Source organism: Heptranchias perlo, chromosome 25 (assembly GCF_035084215.1).
Source record: "Heptranchias perlo isolate sHepPer1 chromosome 25, sHepPer1.hap1, whole genome shotgun sequence".
In the NCBI taxonomy this organism is placed as follows: Eukaryota; Metazoa; Chordata; class Chondrichthyes; order Hexanchiformes; family Hexanchidae; genus Heptranchias; species Heptranchias perlo.
In genome coordinates, this window is record NC_090349.1 from 5,956,773 (window position 1) to 5,979,354 (window position 22,582).

Sequence of the window (22,582 nt, forward strand, 5' to 3'; positions counted from 1 at the left end):
TCTCCTGAACACACTTCAGAAATTCTTCTCCCCCTCTGCCCTTTACACTATTACTATCCCAGTCAACATTAGGATAATTGAAGTCCCCCATTATCACTACTCTATAGTTCTTTCACCCCTCTAATTTCCCTGCAAATTTGTTCCTTTATATCCTTCCCACTAGTTGATGGCCTATTGAATACATCCAGTAGAGTAATGGCACCTCCATTGGAATTTGGAGAACTGGAGAGGAAAGGGAGGTTGGAGATTGGGATGGCAGTTTGCAAGGACAGAAGGGTCATAGGTGGATTTTTTGATGGGAGTGATGAAAGCAGATTTGAAAGGGAAAGACATGGTACCAGAAAGGGAACAGTATACAGTATCAGCTAGCAATAGTATATGACTAGAGTGCTGACATTTCCAGCTCCTGTGTAATTCAACCATCAAGAACTGTTACTTTCGTCAGAGTTAAAAACAAAGAATGTTGGAAGTACACAGACTAGGCATAGGCAACTAGGTGTTACATAGACCAAGCTTGTATTCCCTGGAGTATAGAAGATTAAGGGGCGATATAATTGAGGTGTTTAAGATGATTAAAGGATTTGATAGGGTAGATTGAGAGAAAATATTTCCTCTGGTGGCAGAATCCAGAACAAGGAGGCATAACCTTAAAATTAGAGCTAGGCCGTTCAGGCGTGATATCAGAAAGCACTTCTTCACACAAAGGATAGTGAAAATCTGGAACTCTCTTCCCCTAAAAGCTGTTGAGGCTGGGGGTCAATTGAAAATTTCAAAACTGAGATTGATAGATTTTTGTTAGGCAAAGGTTATTAAAGGCTACAGGACCAAGGCAGATAGATGGAGTTAAGGTATAGATCAGCCATGATCTAGAAAGAAAGAAAGACGACAGACTTGCATTTATATCACACCTTTCACGACCTCAGTATGTCCCAAAGCACTTTACAGCCAATGAAGTATTTTTGAAGTGTAGTCACTGTTGTAACGTAGGAAACACAGCAGCCAATTTGCGGACAGCAAGATCCCACAAACAGCAATGTGATGATGACCAGATAATCTGTTTTTAGTGATGTTGGTTGAGGGATAAATATTGGCCATGACACCAGGGAGAACTCTCCTGCTCTTCTTTGAAATAGTGCCATGGGATCTTTCACATCCACTTGAGGGGGCAGACGGGGCCTCGGATTAATGTCTCATCTGAAAGACGGCACCTCTGACAGCGCAGCACTCCCTCAGTACTGCACTGGAATGTCAGCCAAGAATCTGTGCTCAAGTCGCTGGAATGGGAAACGAACCCACAACCTTCTGACTCAGGCAAGAGTGCTACCCACTGAGCCACGGCTGACATCTATTTGAATAACTGAACAGGCTCGAGGGGCTAAATGGCCTAACCTGCTCCTATGTTCCCAAGTCCATCAGCATCCAAAAAGAAAAAAGGTAGTTTAACATCTCAGGCCGAGAAGCTCGGTTAGTTTTGCTGAGTCTCAGCCTGGAACATTAACCTGTGCTTCTCTCCACGATGCTGATGGATTTGCTGTATATTACCAGCATTTCCTGTACTTATTTACTGAAAGAGCTGAAGTTCCAGCCACACACGGCAAGGCAGGATTCCCATCTGAACCCATGTATACCATAGAGACTTCCTAGCCTCTTTCGCCCAGTGTCCATTTTTGTTTGATTGCACATCTGTGAAGCTCCTTGGGATGTTTTTCTACATTAAAGGCGTTATATAAATGCAAGTTGTAGTTGCTGTTGAAGAGATTGCTGCTGGCTGTGTAAGGGATCTGACACTGTCTAAGCTAGAGGTATCCTGTTGCAATACATCCCCAATTCTCCAACACTACTTTAGTGATGGACCAAAACCTGGGAGAGGAGGAAGAGCTTGAGCTACAGTCAAATCCACCAATTCTGAAAGAGTTCCTGCTGAGATCAAGGGCTCCGGGTTGTTACTTCCCAGTCAGGGGGCCATGTCAAAGATGTAGTCATTACAGGTGATGTGACCACATCCTGGAGAGGTGAGGAAGTTTCCTCTTCTTGCTGATGCGCCTAGGTCAGGGCTGTCCAGACTGGGGCCTGTGGGCTACCTGCAGGGTCCGAGCCCTTGCAATACAGCTCTCGGAGCCCAGACAACTCAGCCCTACTTGTGCTTACATTTTTTATTTTTGTGGCCTATTGTTTTTAGCACTGTTGTCTCGGTGGATAAATCCTAAATCAGCACACCAGGATGTTAGTATCAGCAGCCTGAGATACAGGCCAATTAATGGGAACTTCAAATGTGGCCCCAGGACTCCATGGTACATGCTATATGCTCCATGAAGACAGAAAGTTTGGATACCCCTGCCCTAAAGGACAAATTACTGCTTCCCTTCTTCCTCATCCGAATCATCTTCCTCATCAAAGGCAGCAGGTTCCTTCACTCTGAAAAGCCACTACTCTTGGATGAGTTGGCCAGTGCCTCAGGGCCAGCACTGTGGTCAAGATCTAAAACTGGGAACCTGCCTTACGGGTCCGCATGAGCACTGTTGCTGCATCTGCAGTGTGTTGCCAAAAGACACGGTACTAAAGAAATCCTTCAGACTGTCTCTAGGGGACGTCTCTAACCTCCGTTGATGACTTATCCCTATTTGTAACAGCTGCACGTATAGAAGGTTGTAGCTGCCTCCTCTGTTGCCCAGTGTTGTTACAAAAAAGAAACAAGCCATAACTCAACCAGTGTCAGCGTTTACCCTCCATGCAAGCAAATAGTCCTAATCGCATTTACCCACCCTGTTCCCAAATCCCATTATTCTCCTTTCCACCTAACCAATCTAATTCTGAATGGTGACAGAGTTTCTGCCTCAACCACTAACCCTGGAAATGAATTCTACAACTTCACAATTCACTGTTCCTCCCACCCTCTGTTCTAAGTCTCTAACAATTAATTTTGTATCTATGACCCCTCATTCTTAATCCCTCAACTACTGAAAACAGCCTTGTTTCTATCTACTGTTACTACTGTGTCTCATCATAGAATGGTTACAGCACGGAAGGAGGCCATTCGGCCCATCGAGTCCGTACTGGCTCTATGCAAGAGCAATCCAGCTAGTCCCACTTGCCCGCCCCATCCCCATAGCACTGCAAATTTTTTTCCCTTCAAGTATTTATCCAATTCCCCTTTGAAAGCCACAACTGAATCTGCCTCCACCACCCCCTCAGGCAGTGCATTCTAAATCATAACCACTCGTGTAAAAAAGTTGTTCCTCATGTCGCATTTGGTTCTTTTGCAATCACCTTAAATCTATGTCCTCTGGTTCTTGACCATTCTGCTATTGGGAACAGTTTCTCTCTATCTACTCTGTCTAGACCCTTCATGATTTTGAACACCTCCATCAAATCTCCTCTCAACCTTCTCTGCTCTAAGGAGAACAATCCCAGCTTCTCCAGTCTATCCATGTAAAGTCCCTCATTCCCTGGAATCCTTCTAGTAAATCTCTTCTGCACCTTCTCCAAGGCCTTCACATCTTTTCCAGAGTGTGGTGCCCAGAATTGGACATAATACTCCAGTTGTGGCCAAACCAGTGTTTTATAAAGGTTCATCATAGCATCCTTGCTTTTGTACTCTATGCCTCTATTTATAAAGCCCAGGATCCCGTATGCTTTCTTAACCGCTTTCTCAATCTGTCCAGCCACCTTCAACGATTTGTGCACAAAAACCCCCTAGATCTCTCTGTTCTTGCGCCCCTTTTAGAATTGTACCCTTTAGTTTATATTGCCTCTTCTCATTCTTCCTACCGAAATGTATCACTTCACACTCACCCTTTCTATCAGATCACCCGCAATCTGCGTCAGAATCGATTGAGATCGGGATTTTGATTGGTGCCGAGTGCAACACGTTCTTAATTAAAGACGTCAACACTTCAGTCACCATCCGTTCTGGGTGGTGCTGCAGGACCTTTGGCTGAGCAGATTTGTGCCTGGTGGTGCAAGAGATTACAAGTCCCAGGCCTTCTTCCCACCAGACAAGTTAGTGCAGCACACCGCCCAGCCAGCAGATCTTTGCTGGAACACTTATGAGCAGGCCACCCACCTAAACCAGGTCTCTCTTTACACCTGAAGTTGGGGGCTTGGAACTCAGCCTCTCCTGGTGGAATTAAGCTCGTTAACGGCACAACCTGCAGTAAACAGGGCAGTCACCATTGTCTGAGCATGCATCAGACAAAAACAAGAAAATATTCAATGCAGACCTTGGAACTGAATGGTGGCACAGGTTGAAGGTTTTGAATAAAATGGCTGGAGGAGAGTGCCAATGGGTGATATGGAAAGAGAGAGTAACAAACGGTGGTGACCATGTCTTTTTGAAACATTTCATTAAAATCTACACATTTATCAACTTCTGAAAAACTTTTATAGGACTTAGAAACCGTGGTTCACACAGAGCAGAAAATACACAGCCCTTTGGTCTGTGTGTACAGACAAGACACATGCCTGCTCTTGACAGGTGAAAGTGCCAAAAATGAGGCCCGACATCCAAAGTGGAGAACAAGCACCTGACCAAAATGGCAGCATAACAAACGGCATGAATTTCTAAAAAGGGCTTTTCTCAACTGATTCCCTCCTCCCACAGTATACAATTCCTGTTTGACATGGAGGCTATATAAGTTGTACTCAATGCAACGCTGCCCTCTCCACACTAATCCCAACTGGATTTGAGTGCTGTTTTCTTTAGCAATACAGATTCAGTGATATTGAGAAGGGGCTTCTTTTTACCAAAAGGAGGCGGTGTTACTAATCCCTCGGGGGAAGAAAAAACCTGTACAGTACTTTGCTTATTGAACTTCCATCAAAAGAAGCAACTTGCTGGGGAGATTTTTCAATGTTGAGTTTTAAAACCTTAACAATAATTGCTGTTTATATAGCGCCTTTAACATGGAAAATATCCCAAGGTCCTTCACAGGAGCATTACCAGATGAAAATTGACACCGAGCCAAAGGAGATATTCGGAGGGGTGACTAAAAGTTGGTAAATGAGGTAGGTATTAAGGAGGGTCTTAAAGGTGGAGAGAGGCAGAGAGGTTTAAGGGAGGAAATTGCAGAGCTTAGAGCCTAGGCGGCTGAAATAATGGCTGGTGCCCAGCGTGTGGCACATGAATCAATTGGTCTATCTGCCTTGAATTCTCAGCCGCTGACCTTTCACCAGCTGAGCATTAGGGACAGTTTTAAAAACTAGATTTCTAATGACCCCTTTCAACACAAAGTACCAAAGTCCACCTGTCCATTGGGAAAACAAGCTCAAATTCAGATCTTCCAGAAGAACAAACCATCCGGTTTTGAATCAGACCATGTTTCCCCAGCAACAGAACTGGATGGAAACCAATGATTTGTTTAACATTTTAGTAAGCTTATGCTGTTAGTGCTGACAGTGGTAACTGTGCGCCTGAGCTGAGCTAAGAATGTGGCGTTGGCACACGGTTAGCATCGTGATGTCTGCACAATGCAACACTCCAGGCTGCGCCTCTCATTTCTTTATAAAGAGAAAATGGTCCGATCATATTTTAAATCCAGCCGCAGCTCCCGACCAATGGATTCACTTTTTTTGTTTTGGCTTTTATTGCGTGTGCCCAAAGCTATGTACGAGCAGAAACAAACTGAACGATGGCAATGCTGAACCTCCCACTGAAAGAGAGGTGATTTCACCACTGTTTAATAGCCACTCCGCCAATGCACCTGCTGAATATCAAACAAGGTTTAAATCCCAGAGTGCACATTTTTAATTAATAAAATACCACAGCTGCAATTTGGTGACAGATCCTTTCAAGGAAAGCAAGCCGACAGAGAGAAGTGAATGCAAGTGAGTGACGTCAGTCATAAACAACTTGCATTTATATAGCACCTTTAACGTAATAAAACATCCCACGGTGCTTTACAGGAGCGTAATCAGACAAATATTGACACCGAGCCACAAAAGGAGATATTCAGACAGGTGACCAAAAGCTTGGTCAAAGAGGTAGGTTTTAAGGAGCATCTTAAAGGAGGAAAGAGAGACGGAGAGGTTTAGGGAGGGAATTCCAGAGCTTGGGGTCTAGATAGCTGAAGGCACGGCCGCCAATGGTGGGGCAATGGGAGTGGGGGATGGACAAGAGGTCAGAGTTGGAGGAACAATAATTTCTCACTTTACACAAGCAGATTTTAACATACCGCGATCTAATTACCAACATTGGGGCACATAACAAACAGAACCATCACAAGCAATGGTTGAAACAGCATACATTGTAGTCAAACACCAGGCAAACTTTGGTTGCTGGGATTCACCCTCTCCCCACACCCCCAAACCCAGAAACACCACACACTTACCCTGCTTGTTGGCCGCCATCCTACTTTAGTAAGAGGCTTAAGGACACTAAATGGCAGAAAGAAATAGAGAAAAGACAGAGGCCAGGTACGGAGCTTGAGTGCAGGCCTGGACATACAGCTCAGCTGGCCTAACCTGCGCCGCAAGGCCAGTTGGGGGAAATGTAACCTGTGGAATTATACATACACACAGCTGGTCAGTCAATGAAATATCCCCAAACACAGCCCCGCCACCCCCAAACATCTCCTCAATGATAAAGCCATTCTGCTACAGAGCGTGATGCTAGCTTGCCTGAATGGTGAGAGACACACCATTACTTTGTTTTTCAAGCTCCTCTTTACCACTTGTCCACATCAGTTTATTTTTTCACTTAAAAGAAACCCACGTTTATGTAACCCAGGATATGGAAGGTGATGGAGCAGAGGTGAAAAATGACAACTGTATTTCTAACCTTTTTAAGAGTGAGGACTGAACATATCACAGCCAGCTCAACCATGTCCATAAACACAGTCCTCAAAAACCCAAGGGTGGAAAAAAAATCTATGCAGAATAGCATTAGTTAAGACTGTAGGATGAAATTTTATTTTTTTTGCTGCTTAAAACCCATTTCAATGATAGCTTCCTACATTCCTGTAGCATTGCCACCTGAACAGTTCAGACGACTTTGTATAATCAGTTCCTTTCCCTACACCCAGTGCTGTGTGACCTTGCTCACACTGCTTGTTGCCAATTTTGTGAACTGTGTTCTCAAAGCATTTATTCAACAACAGCAAGTAAAGTCCGGGGTGAGATTCCAGGGATTTTACACAGATACCATCCCACAATACTGCCTCTGTGCTCCTAAAAAGGCAGTACTGGATAATTAGACGGAATAATTTTTTTTTTCTTAAAAAGTGTCTCTCCTGCTGAACAGATTGTCAGGACATTGGGGAGAAGTGCAAAGCAAACACAGACCCCCTCCTCCACAAACAGGACCAGATTTGAGCAGATTTTGTGTGTAAACTGACTTGGGCCATTCAGAAATTGGAACTATCTGCCCTGTTAAGACAACGAACGGCCTTGTAAATGGACAAAATGCCAACTGCATGCTGCAATCCTCAATCCTCTGCAATCAGGTCAGCATGCGGCCTGGAGCAGAGGCTCCATTCTACATTGGCAAGGCCACTGTTAGACTGGGTCCAGCTTTGGGCACCTTACTAGAAGGAAGGATGTAAAGGTGAGGCAGAGGAGATTGTGCTCCAATGATCCCAGGTGAAGAGAAGCTTTAGTTCGGAGGACGCACCAGGATAACTGGGTTTCTTTTCATTAGAATACAGAATGTTAAGGAGCGATCTCATTGAAGTGCTCAAAAGTGAGGGGTTTTGATAAAGTAAATCAGAAAAAAAAATGATTTCCTCTGGTTGGCAAGTCATTAGCTAGAGGGCATAAAGATAAGGATCGCCAAAGGAATGAAGGGGGAGGTTAAGATAAATTAATATTTTAGGATTTGGAGTGTCCCTACCAGCAACAGTGGCAAAACCAGAATCTATAGTAATAGCTTTTAAAAGGGAAGTGGACAAAATATTTGAAAAAGTATAAAAGGGTATGGGACTGAGTGGGTAGCTGCTTCACAGAGCTGGCACAGGCATGATGGACTGAATGGCCTCCTCCTGCGATGTATCATCCTACAATTTCCCCACTGCCGAGGCTGGTTTTTAGTTGTCGGGATCAGTCTTCACCCAATTTAAAAAAAAACGTTTTGGAACAAAAACCCGTTTAAACCAAATTAGCGCCAAGGATTTATTACAACCAGTTTCTGGAACTCAGCTGGCACAGCAGTGAGTCACTGTTATCAGCTTCGGCACCCTTGGGCTAGGCTTGTGGGGGACGAATGGCTAATTGGGGGAGGTTGTGGAGGGCTGCCAGCGCCTGAAACTGTCCGGGGGGAGAGGGGGGGGGGGAAAAGAAAGAGAGAGAATGAATGAATGAATGAATACAGGAAGGTAGCCCCACAGAATTAACCGCATCGCCTCTTTTGATTTCATGCCGTGGTGTGTGGCCCTGCCTCGGACAGACCAGGAGCTGCTTCTCAGTCACGGCCAATGAACAGCCGAGACCAACTATCTGTGGCTGTTCCTAGTACATCTTGGAATGGCAGTAAATAAGACAGAGGTCGAGTCTATTTAGCAAAACAGAAACAGTAAGATGACCTACAATTAATGGAAGCAGCATCAAAATGTCTAAACACAGCTTCTCCTCCCCTGAAGGAACTGTCCTGTGCTGAGGTGCGGTTCCCCAGACTCCAGCACTACTTCAGTACCTGGCCCAAGTGGATGTTCTTCAGTCTAGACAGTGAGTTGGCAGGCTATTTAACTGTGGGAGGCATCACAACCCAGCTCAAACCTGTCCTTGCCCGGCATCCACATGCACACACCTTTCAGTAGAAGTTATTGGATAGCGATCAGGAGCGGGAACCCTGATGCACCTTTCCTCTCCCTTGCCTAAAAAGGCCGAGGCCAATTATAAAGGGGAGAGGGGCAATAACCCCTAGGCCACCACTGCCTTGGATATGAGAAGCAGAGCTCGTGGGTTGCTGTGGTATGTGGACATTGGATGAACAACAGAGACTTTACAGTATTCAGTGGTGAAATAGAATGTGTTAAGTCAAGTAAGTCCTCATTAGGCTATAACAAATAACACATTGTGCCTATAGATGAATTATAACCGGGCGATTAATTCTGAAGAAAAGCTGGAACAAACCGGCGGTGAGAGGACAACTGAGCTGTGCAACACATTGGTGATTGGAAGAGGAATAATCACTGTACTTCACGTCCCCATCCCACACTGCAGGTGCTCAATCCCTGCCAGTGTTAAGGCAAGTTGTTTAGCCAGGGGCAGAATAAAGAGGGCATGCCAACCTGTACCAGCTTGCCCATGTAGTGAGGGACTGGTTACACAGTAGTCCAGTCAAAAGCCCAGGAGCACAGGTGGCCTGCTTTTTTTTTTTGGGGGGGGGGGGGGGGGAGGGAGAGGAGAGACAAAAAAGAAGAAAAAGCTAAATAAAATCTCAGTAACAGCAGACATTTTTTAAAAAACAGGATCTCCCACAGCCAGCTTTGTGATTTTACGGCACGCAGTTCACAACGATCACTTAATATGACACTAATGGGCAACGGTGTGCTTTCAGATGCCAGCTGTACTGGACAAGCAACAAAGGTTTCTCCCCAATGGCAGGAAGGGCACAGAATGGATGAGTGGTGTCACTGAGCCACCACAGCTCCTGGCCCAGAGTGTATTTATGGAGGTCTGCCTACCCAGAGGCAGCTGGAAAGGCAACAAGGAGAAGAAAGCTGGGGTGCTATTCCCTGGGCGGGGGGCGGGGGGGGGGGGGGGGGGGGGAAGAAAGCCCTCAATAGTAAATCAAAAACACTGCACCATTTATCAGGCTTCGGTGGGGGCAAGGGGCCTGAAGGGCAAAAAAACAAACTTTGTACAACTACAATATCCCAGAGAGACAGAAGGAGAGAGCGAGCGAGAGAGGCAAAGAGAATCAGAGAGAAAGAAATGGCCCAAATCTGACCAGTTCAATCTGGTTAAATTTACCTCATACAACTGTTTGACTTTAAAGTTCAATAACGTAATAAAAAATCTAGTGTCTTCTTCGGTGTCAGTTTAATATCAAGCCCTACTGCAGACAAGAATGGCTTTCCCAATGCAGAGCAACAGATGCATCAATAATTACAATTAATTTTGTCCCAAAACACTAGGCACCATCACATAATGTACTCAAGACACTGCATATCCCACAACACCCAGTCCGGTAATTTTGCAGCTTTATAATGAAGTAGGTCCTGCATGGTCCAGGAGACACAAATCTTTAAAGAGTGACTCTCGGCAGAAGAGACTTTGCTCTGTTACCGAGAACAGTTATCGGTTTCGTTTTGAAACAAACCCTTTGCAAGTCGAGTGACTAAAGGGTCAAACTGCCGAGAGGTTTGGGAAGTGGGGCGAACTTTGAGCATGCAGTTTCATTCCGGGGCGAGCACAGTGAGTGAGAAGTGCCTAATGTCATCTGAACATTCTGCTTTGATACATAAACAACCTGCAAAGGAGGAGGGCGGGCAGCAAGAGCGGCCGCACCGGAGGGTCGGGTCTACTTCAGGAGGGTACTGCACCTTAATGGAGGGGGATCCAAGACCGCTCTCCAAACTAAACGTCGATGCGGTCAGGACAGGAGCAGGAGACTCAGATCGATCTATGCATCCTCCTTGTTTTAACCCGCACAGTGACAAGTCCCCTCGGCTCCCCCAATTAACAGGCTCAACTGATCAACACTGACTGCTTCCTGGAGACCCTGTGCATCCCCGTCACAGATGAGGTGGTCCTTCCCCCTCCCTCCCCATCCTTCAGTGTTTACAACTCTCGTCACAAACACTAACTATTCTCCTTTTATTGCTTTAAATCATTCATTCAAACGAAGCATTTAAAAAAAAACTCCCTTCTGATCATCCTTCACCTGTATCACTACTGCCGTTCCTGCGACACCTTCCTAAACTGTCAAGTGTAAAGACATCTACCACTCACCAGAAACGCACCATCTCTCAACACGGCACGCTCATTCAGTCCCCGGCTGCCTACGCACTTACTGTGCACTCAGACTTAGCCGCGCTTCCCCAAACACGGGCCATCTCCCTCCCTCCCTCTCCACTGCAGAGCATACCCGACCAATCATCAGCAAGCAACATCACTGCATTTCAACACCAATCCCCCTCTTCTGCATCCCTCTCGGCATCAAACTCGCGGCTTTACAAGCAATGAATCAGGTCTCTGTTTTTGTTCTATTCAAACCCTGCTGATACCCTCCTCCTCTCCTCCCCCCCAACAGGCAACCCCCGCTGGTACCCTCCCCCACCCAACAGGCAACCCCTGCTGGTACCCTCCCCCACCCAACAGGCAACCCCCGCTGGTACCCTCCCCCACCCAACAGGCAACCCCTGCTGGTACCCTCCCCCACCCAACAGGCAACCCCTGCTGGTACCCTCCCCCACCCAACAGGCAACCCCTGCTGGTACCCTCCCCCACCCAACAGTCCCTGCTGGTACCCTCCTCCCCCCACCAAAAAAAAAGACAGCCCCAGCTGGTACCCACCCACCAGACAGCCCCAGCTGGTATCCTTCTACTCCTCTCCCACCCCAGATAGCCCCGGCTGGTATCCTTCTACTCCTCCCCCCAAACCAGACAGCCCCGGCTGGTACCTCCCCCCAAAACAGACAGCCCCGGCTGGTACCTCCCCCCAAAACAGACAGCCCCGGCTGGTACCCACCCCCAAAACAGACAGCCCCGGCTGGTACCCACCCCCAAAACAGACAGCCCCGGCTGGTACCCACCCCCAAAACAGACAGCCCCGGCTGGTACCCACCCCCAAAACAGACAGCCCCGGCTGGTACCCACCCCCAAAACAGACAGCCCCGGCTGGTACCCACCCCCAAAACAGACAGCCCCGGCTGGTACCCACCCCCAACAGACAGCCCCGGCTGGTATCCTCCTACTCCTCCCCCCAAAACAGACAGCCCCAGCTGATACCCACCCCCTCTCCCCTCCCCCTCAACAGACAGCCCCAGCTGGCACCCTCTCCTCCTTCCCTCTCCAAAATCTATTCAGGCTGCAAGATGCTACACAGCAGCTTTAAAAGGCGATTACTGTCATTCGGTCAGACCCGGGCCTAAGGTTCTGCAGGTCCCATTACATATATAGAGAGATAGATATATATATAAAGAGATACCCTCTACACAGTACCTGAAGCGTGCTCGCCTGCTAGGGCCAGCACCATTAGACACCACCGAGCCGTCGGCTTCTTGCTGCTCTGCCTGGCTTGCATCGGTGCAACGGGATCTCCGGACATGAATTTTAACTCTGTGCAGGTTGTAACATGTAGTAGTAGTAGTAGTAGTATTATGCAAAGATTTACGACATCTCACCATTTCCCTCCCTTGAGCGCCGGCTGCTGCTGCTGGCTGGATTGACACATGACCAAGGGGATTAGAGCCTGGATTCCCCACCGAGGGCGGGGCCGGAAGTGACGTCAACCCCCGGGCGCTCCCGCCTCCAGCAACCGGCCTTTTACCAGCAAACGGCCCGGATGTAAGCGGGCATTCAGCTCAGGTCCACCACCTAAACACACGAGAGGCTCCAGGGAGGAAGAAACAGAAAGAGTGCCGGGTCACTAATGCTCTTCTATGAATACAGCAGCTGGAAGTGAACTTTACAGCACAAACGGGCCATTCGGCCCAACTGGTCTATCTATCCCGGTGTTTATGCTCCACACCAGCCTCCTCCCTCCCCTCTTCATCTAACCCCATCAGCATATCCCCTCTATTCCTGTCTCCCTCATGTGTTCACCCAGCTTCCCCTTAAATGCATCTATGCTATTCGCCTCAACTACTCCTTGCAGTAGCGAGTTCCACATTCTAACCACTCTCTGAGTAAAGAAGTTTCTCCTGAATTCCCTATTTGTTTTATTAGTGATTCTTATATTTATGGCCCCTAGTTCTGGTCTCCCCCGCAAGTGGAAACATCTTTTCTACGTCTACCCTATCGAACTCCTTCATAATCTTAAAGATTCTTACCAGGTCACCCCTCAGCCTTTTCTTTTCTAGAGAAAAGACTCCAGTGTGTGTACCCTCTCCATTCTGGTATCATCCTTATAAATCTTTTTTGCACTGTCTCCAGTGCTTCCACATCAAATGTACCTTTAACAAATCCTGCGTCTCTTTAATTCCCCATCAGTTTCATTTAAACTTATTGCTGAATTTTATATGAATTCACGTCAGCTTTTATGGGAGGCTAAATTATGGGAGAGAAAAGAAAATGATAATTCTTCCACTGGTGTTTGCTGAACTCTGTACCTCATGCTAATAACCATATCTAAGCCAAGAAAGTATGTGTTGGCCAGTTCTTCAGCTATAGAGGGCATTAGAGTCCTGGCTTCACCAGATATCCCCCCACACATATTAGTGGGGCTGTACAGTGATCAGCAGCAGAGCCTGAGACAGCCCCTCTCTCCCTTGCCCAAGGACACCAAGGCTAATTGCAATGACCCCACTGCCACTCAGCCGAGAGTGACTGACTGATTCGGCAGAGGCCAGGCACGAAACCTTCCTGGTTCATGTGGTTCAGTATCACACCACTCAGTGTATTTGCTGCTGTTATTTAATGCAGATGTTGGGGGGGGGGGGGGGAAAAGAGACTCAGATCCATCTTCTCTTTCCCCTCCTCTCCTTGAGGCACTGACTCATACTGGGGCATACAGTCCCCTGTTGCTCCCTGGTATCTTGCCCATTCTTCATGTGTGAGCCTAGACAGTGAACGTCAGCAGGTTATTCTGCTATAGAGGCATCACAGCCAGACCCCAATCTTTCTTCATCTGACACCCAGGCATGCAATCCAGCAACTCCATTTAGAAAGAACCTTTCACACCCTCAGGATAAATTACTTTTAATTAATTACAATTAATGTTTCCAACATTACAACAGTGACTACACTTTAAATAAAGTACTTAATTGGCTGTAAAGCACTTTGGGACATCCTGAGATTCTGAAAGGCATGATATAAAAGCAAGACTTTCTTACTTCAAGTGTGTTATGTAGGGAAATACGGCAGACAAATTGCACATATGCCCACCATCACAGAAGCCAGTCTTCAGCCAATTCGATTCACTCCACGTGATATCAAGAAACGGCTGAGTGCACTGGATACAGCAAAGGCTATGGGCCCCAACAACATCCCAGCTGTAATGCTGAAGACTTGTGCTGCAGAACTAGCTGCGCCTCTAGCCAAGCTGTTCCAGTACAGCTACAACACTGGCATCTACCCAACAATGTGGAAAATTGCCCAGGTATGTCCTGTCCACAAAAAGCAGGACAAATCCAATCCGGCCAATTACCGCCCCATCGGTCTACTCTCAATCATCAGCAAAGTGATGGAGGGTGTCGTCAATAGTGCTATCAAGCGGCACTTACTCACCAATAACCTGCTCACCCATGCTCAGTTTGGGTTCCGCCAGGACCATTCAGCTCCAGACCTTATTACAGCCTTGGTCCAAACATGGACAAAAGAGCTGAATTCCAGAGGTGAGGTGAGAGTGACTGCCCTTGACATCAAGGCAGCATTTGACCGAGTGTGGCACCAAGGAGCCCCAGTAAAATTGAAGTCAATGGGAATCGGGGGAAAACTCTCCAGCGGCTGGAGTCATAACTAGCACAAAGGAAGATGGTAGTGGTTGTTGGAGGCCAATCATCTCAGCCTCAGGACATTGCTGCAGGAGTTCCTCAGGGCAGTGTCCTAGGCCCAACCATCTTCAGCTGCTTCATCAATGACATTCCCTCCAACATAAGGTCAGAAATGGGGATGTTCGCTGATGATTGCAGTGTTCAGTTCCATTCGCAACCCCTCAAAAATTGAAGCAGTCCGAGCCCGCATGCAGCAAGACCTGGACAACATCCAGGCTTGGGCTCATGAGTGGCAAGTAACAGGCAATGACCATCTCCAACAAGAGAGAGTCTAATCACCTCCCCTTGACAGTCAACGGCATTACAATCGCCGAATCCCCCACCATCAACATCCTGGGGGTCACCATTGACCAGAAACTTAAGTGGACCAGCCATATAAATACTGTGGCTACAAGAGCAGGTCAGAGGCTGGGTATTCTGTGGCGAGTAACTCACCTCCTGACTCCCCCAAAACCTTTCCACCATCTACAAGGCACAAGTCAGGAGTGTGATGGAATACTCTCCACTTGCCTCGATGAGTGCAGCTCCAACAACACTCAAGGAGCTCGACACCATCCAGGACAAAGCAGCCCGCTTGATTGGCACCCCATCCACCACCCTAAACATTCACTCCCTTCACCACCGGCGCACTGTGGCTGCAGTGTGTACCATCCACAGGATGCACTGCAGCAACTCACCAAGGCTTCTTCGACAGCACCTCCCAAACCCGTGACCTCTACCACCTAGAAGGACAAGAGCAGCAGGCACATGGGAACAACACCACCTGCATGTTCGCCTCCAGGTCACACACCATCCCGACTTGGAAATATATTGCCGTTCCTTCATCATCGCTGGGTCAAAATCCTGGAACTCCCTTCCTAACAGCATTGTGGGAGAACCTTCACCACACAGACTGCAGCAGTTCAAGATGGCGGCTCACCACCACCTTCTCAAGGGCAATTGGGGATGGGCAATAAATGCTGGCCTCACCAACGACGCACACATACCATGAACAAATTTTTTAAAAACATAGCAAGGTCCCACAAACAGCAAGAAGATAATATGTTATAGTGACATTGATCAAGGGATGAATTTTGGCCAGGACACTGGGAGAACTCCCCTGCTCTTCTTCGAATAATGCCATGTGATCGTTCATGTCCACCTGAGGGGGCAGATGGGGCCTCGGTTTATGATCTCATCCAAAAGACAGCAACTCCAACAGTGCAGCACTCCCTCAATATTGCACTCAAGTACCAGCCTAGATTATGGGCTCAAACCCATGACCTCTGACACTTCCAGGCACAGGAACCCTGGCTTACTTTCCCTTCCCTAGCCGAAGGGTATCAAAGTTAAGGTAATAACTCACTACCATCCCTATGAGTAGCTAACTTAGAATAGCCCAGGGATGAAACCTGGAACGAATTGTTAAATAGCTTACGAGATGGTGTATTTACTCACTAAAGATACTGTGGCGACAGAAACAAATTTATATTCTTTAAACAACTTTTTTAAAAAATAGCGAAGATTAGTCTATAAGAGCATTGTCTGAAGGGTTAAACAGACAGCAGTCAGGGCACAAATTCTAGTGCCCTGGGTTTTTGCCCTATAATCAGCTCAAAGGCTTAGTTCCATGAAGTGGTTTAGTGTGCACGGGGTAATTCCTTCTCCTTTATAAATTCCAAAAATGGCCTCCAGATTACTTCAGTAGATTCTGAGCAACATAAAAGTATTCATTAGTGTCTTACGACGTGCAAACAATGCACACTGTTCAAATAACCGAGTCCAGACCAAACAGTACTTTAGACCACAGGTTTCCAGACTGCAGACGGCAGACCCATTGGTCCTGAGGTCGAGAGATTTCTGGCCGCCTGTCATGACATTTGTTTGTGCCCTATAATCAAACCAAAGTTTATCGGCATGAAGTATTTTTAACTTACTAGCACCTCATTTCTGTTACTGTGTCTCTGTTGGCGGGCGGGGGGGGGTGTGAGGTCCCTGTTTGCGGGGGGGGGTTCCCCTGTTACTCTGTGCTAGCCGCACAGCTTCGCTCACTCACACTGGAAAGTGCTTCCTATGGTCGAAGCCCTCAAACTACACACGCACCAGTACATCATGTGCAAAGGCAGCTTCCTCCAGCCTTAAAAATAAACTGCCAGCCATCTTCTGAAGAAACAGAAAACCAGACCCCATTCCAGACTGCTATCCAGCGAGATGGAAAATGTGCCGCATCTCTGGAGTTTACATGTCAGGATTGGAATGGACCGAGACCCAATGACACGAGGAACATAGGAACAGGAGGAGGTCATTCAGTGCCTCGAGCATGTTCTGCGATTCAATTAGATCATGGCTGACCCGCCTAGTTTCTGTAACCCTTAATACCCTGGCCTAACAAAAATCGCCAGACAGGAGGGTTCCCTCCCAGTCGGGGAACACTTCAGCAGTCAGGGACATTCAGCCACCGACCCTCGGGTAGGCGTACTCCAAGGCGGCCTTCGAGACACACGACAACGCAAAATCGTCGAGCAGAAATTGATAGCCAAGTTCCGCACCCATGAGGACGGCCTCAACCGGGATCTTGGGTTCATGTCACGCTACACGTAAGCCCACCAGCGAACAAAAGCTATCTGTTTTTAATATAACGGGTCATTTGCTGGCTTTCTCTGCCTTCCGGATGTTTCTGCCTCTCTCTCTCTTTTTTTCTGTTTGTTTTTTTTGTTGACTGTATATTCGGGGGCTCTGTAGGTAACACCTCTCTGTCTGAACACGGTGATTGCCTTGGCAACGGGCAGTTGCAAAGACTATCTGTAATCACCATGTATTGTTCTGTGATTTATAAATGCGTAGGCTTCGAGGAGTTCCTGACATTTACCTGAGGAAGGAGGAAGCCTCCGAAAGCTTGTAAATTTCAAATAAAATCGTTGGACTATAACTTGGTGTTGTAAAATTGTTTACAATTAACAAAAATCTATCAAGCTCAGTTTTGAATTTTTCAATTGACCCCCAGCCTCAACAGCTTTTTGGGTAGAGAGAGTTCCAGATTTCCACTACCCTTTGTGTGAAGGAACTGCTTTCTGCCATCACCCCTGAATGGCCTAGCTGTAATTTTAAGGTTATGCCCCCTTGTTCTGGACTCCCCCACCAGAGGAAATAGTCTCTCTCTCTATCTACCCTATCAAATCCTTTAATCATCTTAAACACCTCAATTAGTTCACCCCTTAATCTTCCATAATTCTCTCTCCATTCCTCCACTGCCTCTGATTTGTCACTTTGCTTGTCCGACATTCAGTATTGGATGAGCAGAAATTTCCTCCAACATTGGGAAGACCGAAGCCATTGTCTTTGGTCCCCGCCACCAACTCCATCCCGCTCCATGGCCACTGTCTGAGGTTGAACCAGACCATTCGCAATCTTGGCGTCCTATTTGACCAAGATGAGCTTCTGACCCCATATCCTCTCCATCACCAAGATCGCCTACTTCCACCTCCGTAACCTCGCCCGTCTCCGCCCCTGCCTCAGCTCATCTGCTGCTGAAACCCTCATCCACACCTTGTTACTTCTAGACTCAACTATTCCAATGCTCTCTTGGCCAGCCTCTCACCTTCCACTCATCCACAATTCTGCTGCCATACGCTCCCGTGCTCGCTGACCTACATTGACTCCTGGTCCGGCAACGCCTTGATTTTAAAATTCTCATCCTTGTTTTCAAATCCCTCCATGGCCTCGCCCCTCCCTATCTCTGTAACCTCCTACAGCTCTGCAACCCTCCAAGATCTCTGCGTTCCTCCAATTCTGGCCTCTTGCGCACCCCCAATTTTCATTGCTCCAGCATTGGCGGCCGTGCCTTCAGCTGCCTGGCTCTGACCCCTGGAGTTTCCTCCCTAAACCTCTCTCCTCCTTTCAGACATTCCATAAAACTGGGGTGGGGTGAGGGGGGCGCGAGGCAGTCAAAGCAAGCATCCGAGAAAGAGCAACTTACAGTTAGAAAGTCTGGTAATGTAAAAATTGAAAACCTGAAGTTTTTCACGAAGAAAGGAATTCCCCCTCAGCTGTAGATGGCATTCCTGCTGCGGCTTTTGCTTTTTAAACAGTATAACTGAGGAACCGTTTACTGTACCCTACCCCCACCCGCCAATGTCCATCTTCTCCACCCACTTGGTCAACATTCTCTAACATCTGCCTATTAAAACACAAGAATTTTTATATTGACCCTATCTTGCATTTGGCTGTTTTTACGATAAGAACTTTGTAAAAATGTTTTACTTAAGTATTCAATAAAACTTTAGTGGCCAATCACTGACACCAGAAAATTAATTTTTAGCCAAACAATCTGCTCCTTGATGCACAATTTAGTGCAGACTGAAACTCACTTTTATCTCCGAACAGCCATTGGGGAAAGGAAACTTTCCTGTTCTGACAGCGCCAACAATGACTCAGACCAGCGTCCTCATCCGACTCATCTAACAATTAATTCCGCATTATCAGAGAAAACACCAACTTTTCTAAAATGAAGAGTCAGGCTTTTCTAAATGAAATAAAACTACATCAAACATTTACTAGGAGACCTTACCTCCAAATACAGACTGCAATTTGAGGAATCCCCAGAATTTGTGGGGCTGTGGGAAGTTAGCCGAACAGTTTTACTGTGCAGGGAAACTACAGAGCGGGCGAATGAGGAAGGAGAGATGTTCAGTATATAACCAGAGGTAGAGGCTTCCTAACAATACTGTCGGTTTTCAAACTTTGAAAGTCTAGAAATCCCATGCGAGAAATGAAAGCTGCCGCTCGACAAATGAAAGCTGCTATTTTGTGTTGTTTTAAATTACAGGAGATGATAACGGGCCAAACCCGCACTAAGACAGCACTTGGCATGTTCCAGGAAGTGGCTTCAGTCATTCAGTATGTGTGCGTGTGTTTAAAGTGTAGCACAGGCCACACCAGCGAATCATTCAGGACCGAGATATCCGCTGCCTTAACTAGAGCTGTCTGACATGTCTGGAGTGAAGTAAACATTTACAGGGTGATCCCCCACCCGTGGCTCAATTGCTACAGGAAGCACATATCTGAGCTGCACATATCAGTACAGCTCGGGTTTAATCCTCACTCTGTGTCTCAGCTAGAGTGACAGTAGGGGTGCTACATTGGGCCTAAGTGCCCCGGCTTAATTTTTTATAAAAAATCTGTCATGGCTCCCATTCCTCGTCTCTACTAGAATTGGCATGTGTGGGTGTTGGATGGGGGGGTCGGCCCCTCCGGGAGGGGAGGGGAGGGGAGGGAGTCCGCGCTGAACTACAAAGATTCAGTCCATCCGCTTGTAGCCACAGAAAGGAATTGCAGGCAAAGCACTGGTGACATTGCGGTTGTGGTTATACCACGTCCAGCTTGTCGAACTCGCCAGCCCAGAGCAGGCCATTCACTGGCAGGCTGCTAGCAAATAGTCAGAGTGTCGATCGGCACTCAGGCAACCTGCTTCCAGGATTCCTTCAGTCTCATTCACTACAAACACTAGAGGCTGCCTGAAAGCAGTCAAATGATAAGCATCAGTCACTCTCACCCAGCTTCTGTAGTAAATATCCACTCTATGCACAGACCTCCCTCCAACAGAACGGCTGAGATTGGGAACTCACTCGGGCAAGGGGGAAATTGGATGATACACTTCACAGCCACAGCAGGCTAGATTACTAACAAAAGACTGCCTTCTTCCACCATAATCATGTTGCCCATCTCTGCTCCTACCTCTCCCCTTCTGCCGGCAAGACTCTGATTCATGCCTTTATTACATGAAGATTCAAAGCCACTGTCTTTGGCTCATGCCATTAACTCTGTACTCCCTCTCCAGCCACTGTGGCAGGCTGAACCGGACTGTTTCAACCTTGGTGCCGAACTGAACTTCTGACCCCATATCCTCTTCATCACAAAGACCACCTATTTCCACCTCTGTAATATCACCTGCCTCCACCCGCTGCTGAAACCCTCATCCCTGCCTTTGTCACCTCCAGACAGGTACAGAGAGCAATCAAAAAGGCTAATGGAAAGTTGACCTTCATTTCGAGAGGGTTGGATTACAAAGGGGAGCAAGTTATGCTTCAGTTGTACAGAGCCTTGGTTAGATCCCACCTCGAGTACGGTGTTCAGTTTTGGGCACTGAACCTCAGGAAGGATATATTGGCCTTGGAGGGACTGCAGCGCAGATTCACTAGAATGATACCGGGGCTTAAAGGGTTACGTTGTGAGGACATTGCATAAACTTGGCTTGTATTCCCTTGAGTTTAGAAGGTTGAAGGTGATCTAGGATCAGGAGTAGGCTGTTCACCTCTAATTGAGGTGTTTAAAATGAAGGGATTCGATAAGGTAGATACACAGAAACTATTTCCTCTGGTGGGGGTATCCAGAACAATCTTCAAATTAGAGCTCGGCGATTCAGGAGTGAAATCAGGAAGTAATTTTTCACACAAAGGGTTATGGAAATCTGGATTTCTCCCCCCACCCCAAAGGCTGTGTGTGGATGCTGGGTATTGTGACTATTGTATCTGCGGCGAGTGACTCACCTCCTGACTCCCCAAAGCCTTTTCACCATCAACAAGGCACAAGTCAGGAGTGTGATGGAATACTCTCCACTTGCTTGGATGAGTGCAGCTCCAACAACACAAGAAGCTCGACACCATCCAGGTCAAAGCAGCCCGCTTGATTGGCAGCACCCCATCCACCACCCTAAACATTCACTCCCTTCACCACCGGCGCACAGTTGCTGCAGTGTGTACCATCCACAGGATGCACTGCAGCAACTCGCCAAGGCTTCTTCGACAGCACCTCCCAAACCCACGACCTCTACCACCTAGAAGGACAAGGGCAGCAGGCAAATGGGAACACCACAACCTGCACGTTCCTCTCCACGTCACACACCATCCCGACTTGGAAATATATCGCCGTTCCTTCATCGTTGCTGGGTCAAAATGCTGGAACTCCCTTCCTATCAGGACTGTGGGAGAACCTTCACCACACGGACTGCAACGGTTCAAGAAGGCGGCTCACCACCACCTTCTCAAGGACAATTAGGCATGGGCAATAAATGCTGGCTTTGCCTGCGATGCCCATATCCCATGAACAAATAATAATAAAAAAATTTTTAAATCGAAATTTTCAAGACTGAGATCGACAAATTTTTATTAGGTAAGGGTATCAAGGGATATGGATCAACGGTGGGTAATAGGGTTGACGTACAAATCAGCCATGATCTAAATGATTGGCAGAAAAGGCTCGAGGGGCTGAATGGCCTATTCCTGTTGCCATGTTTCACATTCGTTGTGCCAATGCTCTCCTGGCCATCCCTCCAACCCCACAAACTTCAACTCATCCAAAACTTTTCCGGCGTATACTATCTGACACCAAGTCTCGCTCACCTATCACGGCTGTGCTCACTGACCTACATTAGCTCCTAGTCCCACAACGCCTCCAATTTACAATTCCCATTCTTGTGTTTAAATCCCTCCATGGCCTTGCCCCTCCCTATCTCTCACCTCCTCCATCCCTCCAACTCCAACCTCTTGTGCATCACCCCTCCCTTTGCTTGACTATTATTCAGTGTTCAGTTGCTCAGGTCCCAAATCTCTGAAATTCTCTTCTTCAAACTCCTCTGCCTCTCCAACTCCCTCTCCCCTTTTAAGACCCTCCTTAAAATCCACCTCTTTAACCAAGCTTTTGGTCACCCCTCCCAATCTTTCCTTTGGCTCAACGACCCTTTCTTCAAATCTCTGGGAAGCATCTTAGTGTGTTCTTCTACATTAAAGGCGCTATAAAAATGCAAGTTGTTATTTTAAGTGTGCCCGGACTTCCACTTTCACAAGCTGTAACTCATCCAGTACTACTGCCTGCTCAAAGTCTTGCACTTTCTTTACCACAGTACTCACCATTGGCGTCCCATGCCCTTACAAATCAACTTCAAGCTTCAACATTCAAGAAGCATTTGGATGAGCACTTGAAATGCCATCGCATACAAGGCTACGGACCAAATGCTG

The 22,582-nt window shown here is 47.2% G+C and overlaps 1 protein-coding gene across 3 annotated transcripts in view; it reads right to left on the reverse strand.

The window, feature by feature from the left end:
- pisd (phosphatidylserine decarboxylase) overlaps positions 1-22,582 on the reverse strand; it is a 98,805-nt gene that overhangs the window by 16,804 nt on the left and 59,419 nt on the right. Inside the window, exons 2-3 of one of the 3 annotated variants that reach the window (XM_068005507.1) lie at positions 12,282-12,490; positions 6,327-6,492 (exon numbers count right to left, since the gene is read on the reverse strand). The exons of 1 other annotated variant lie outside the window; for it this stretch is intronic. In XM_068005507.1, coding sequence (XP_067861608.1) covers positions 6,327-6,492; positions 12,282-12,331 — 216 coding nt within the window. In that variant the 5' untranslated portion in view covers positions 12,332-12,490. Of the gene's footprint in view, positions 1-6,326; positions 6,493-12,099; positions 12,491-22,582 lie in introns of those variants that run through there. One more of the 3 variants, XM_068005505.1, reaches the window with a different exon arrangement.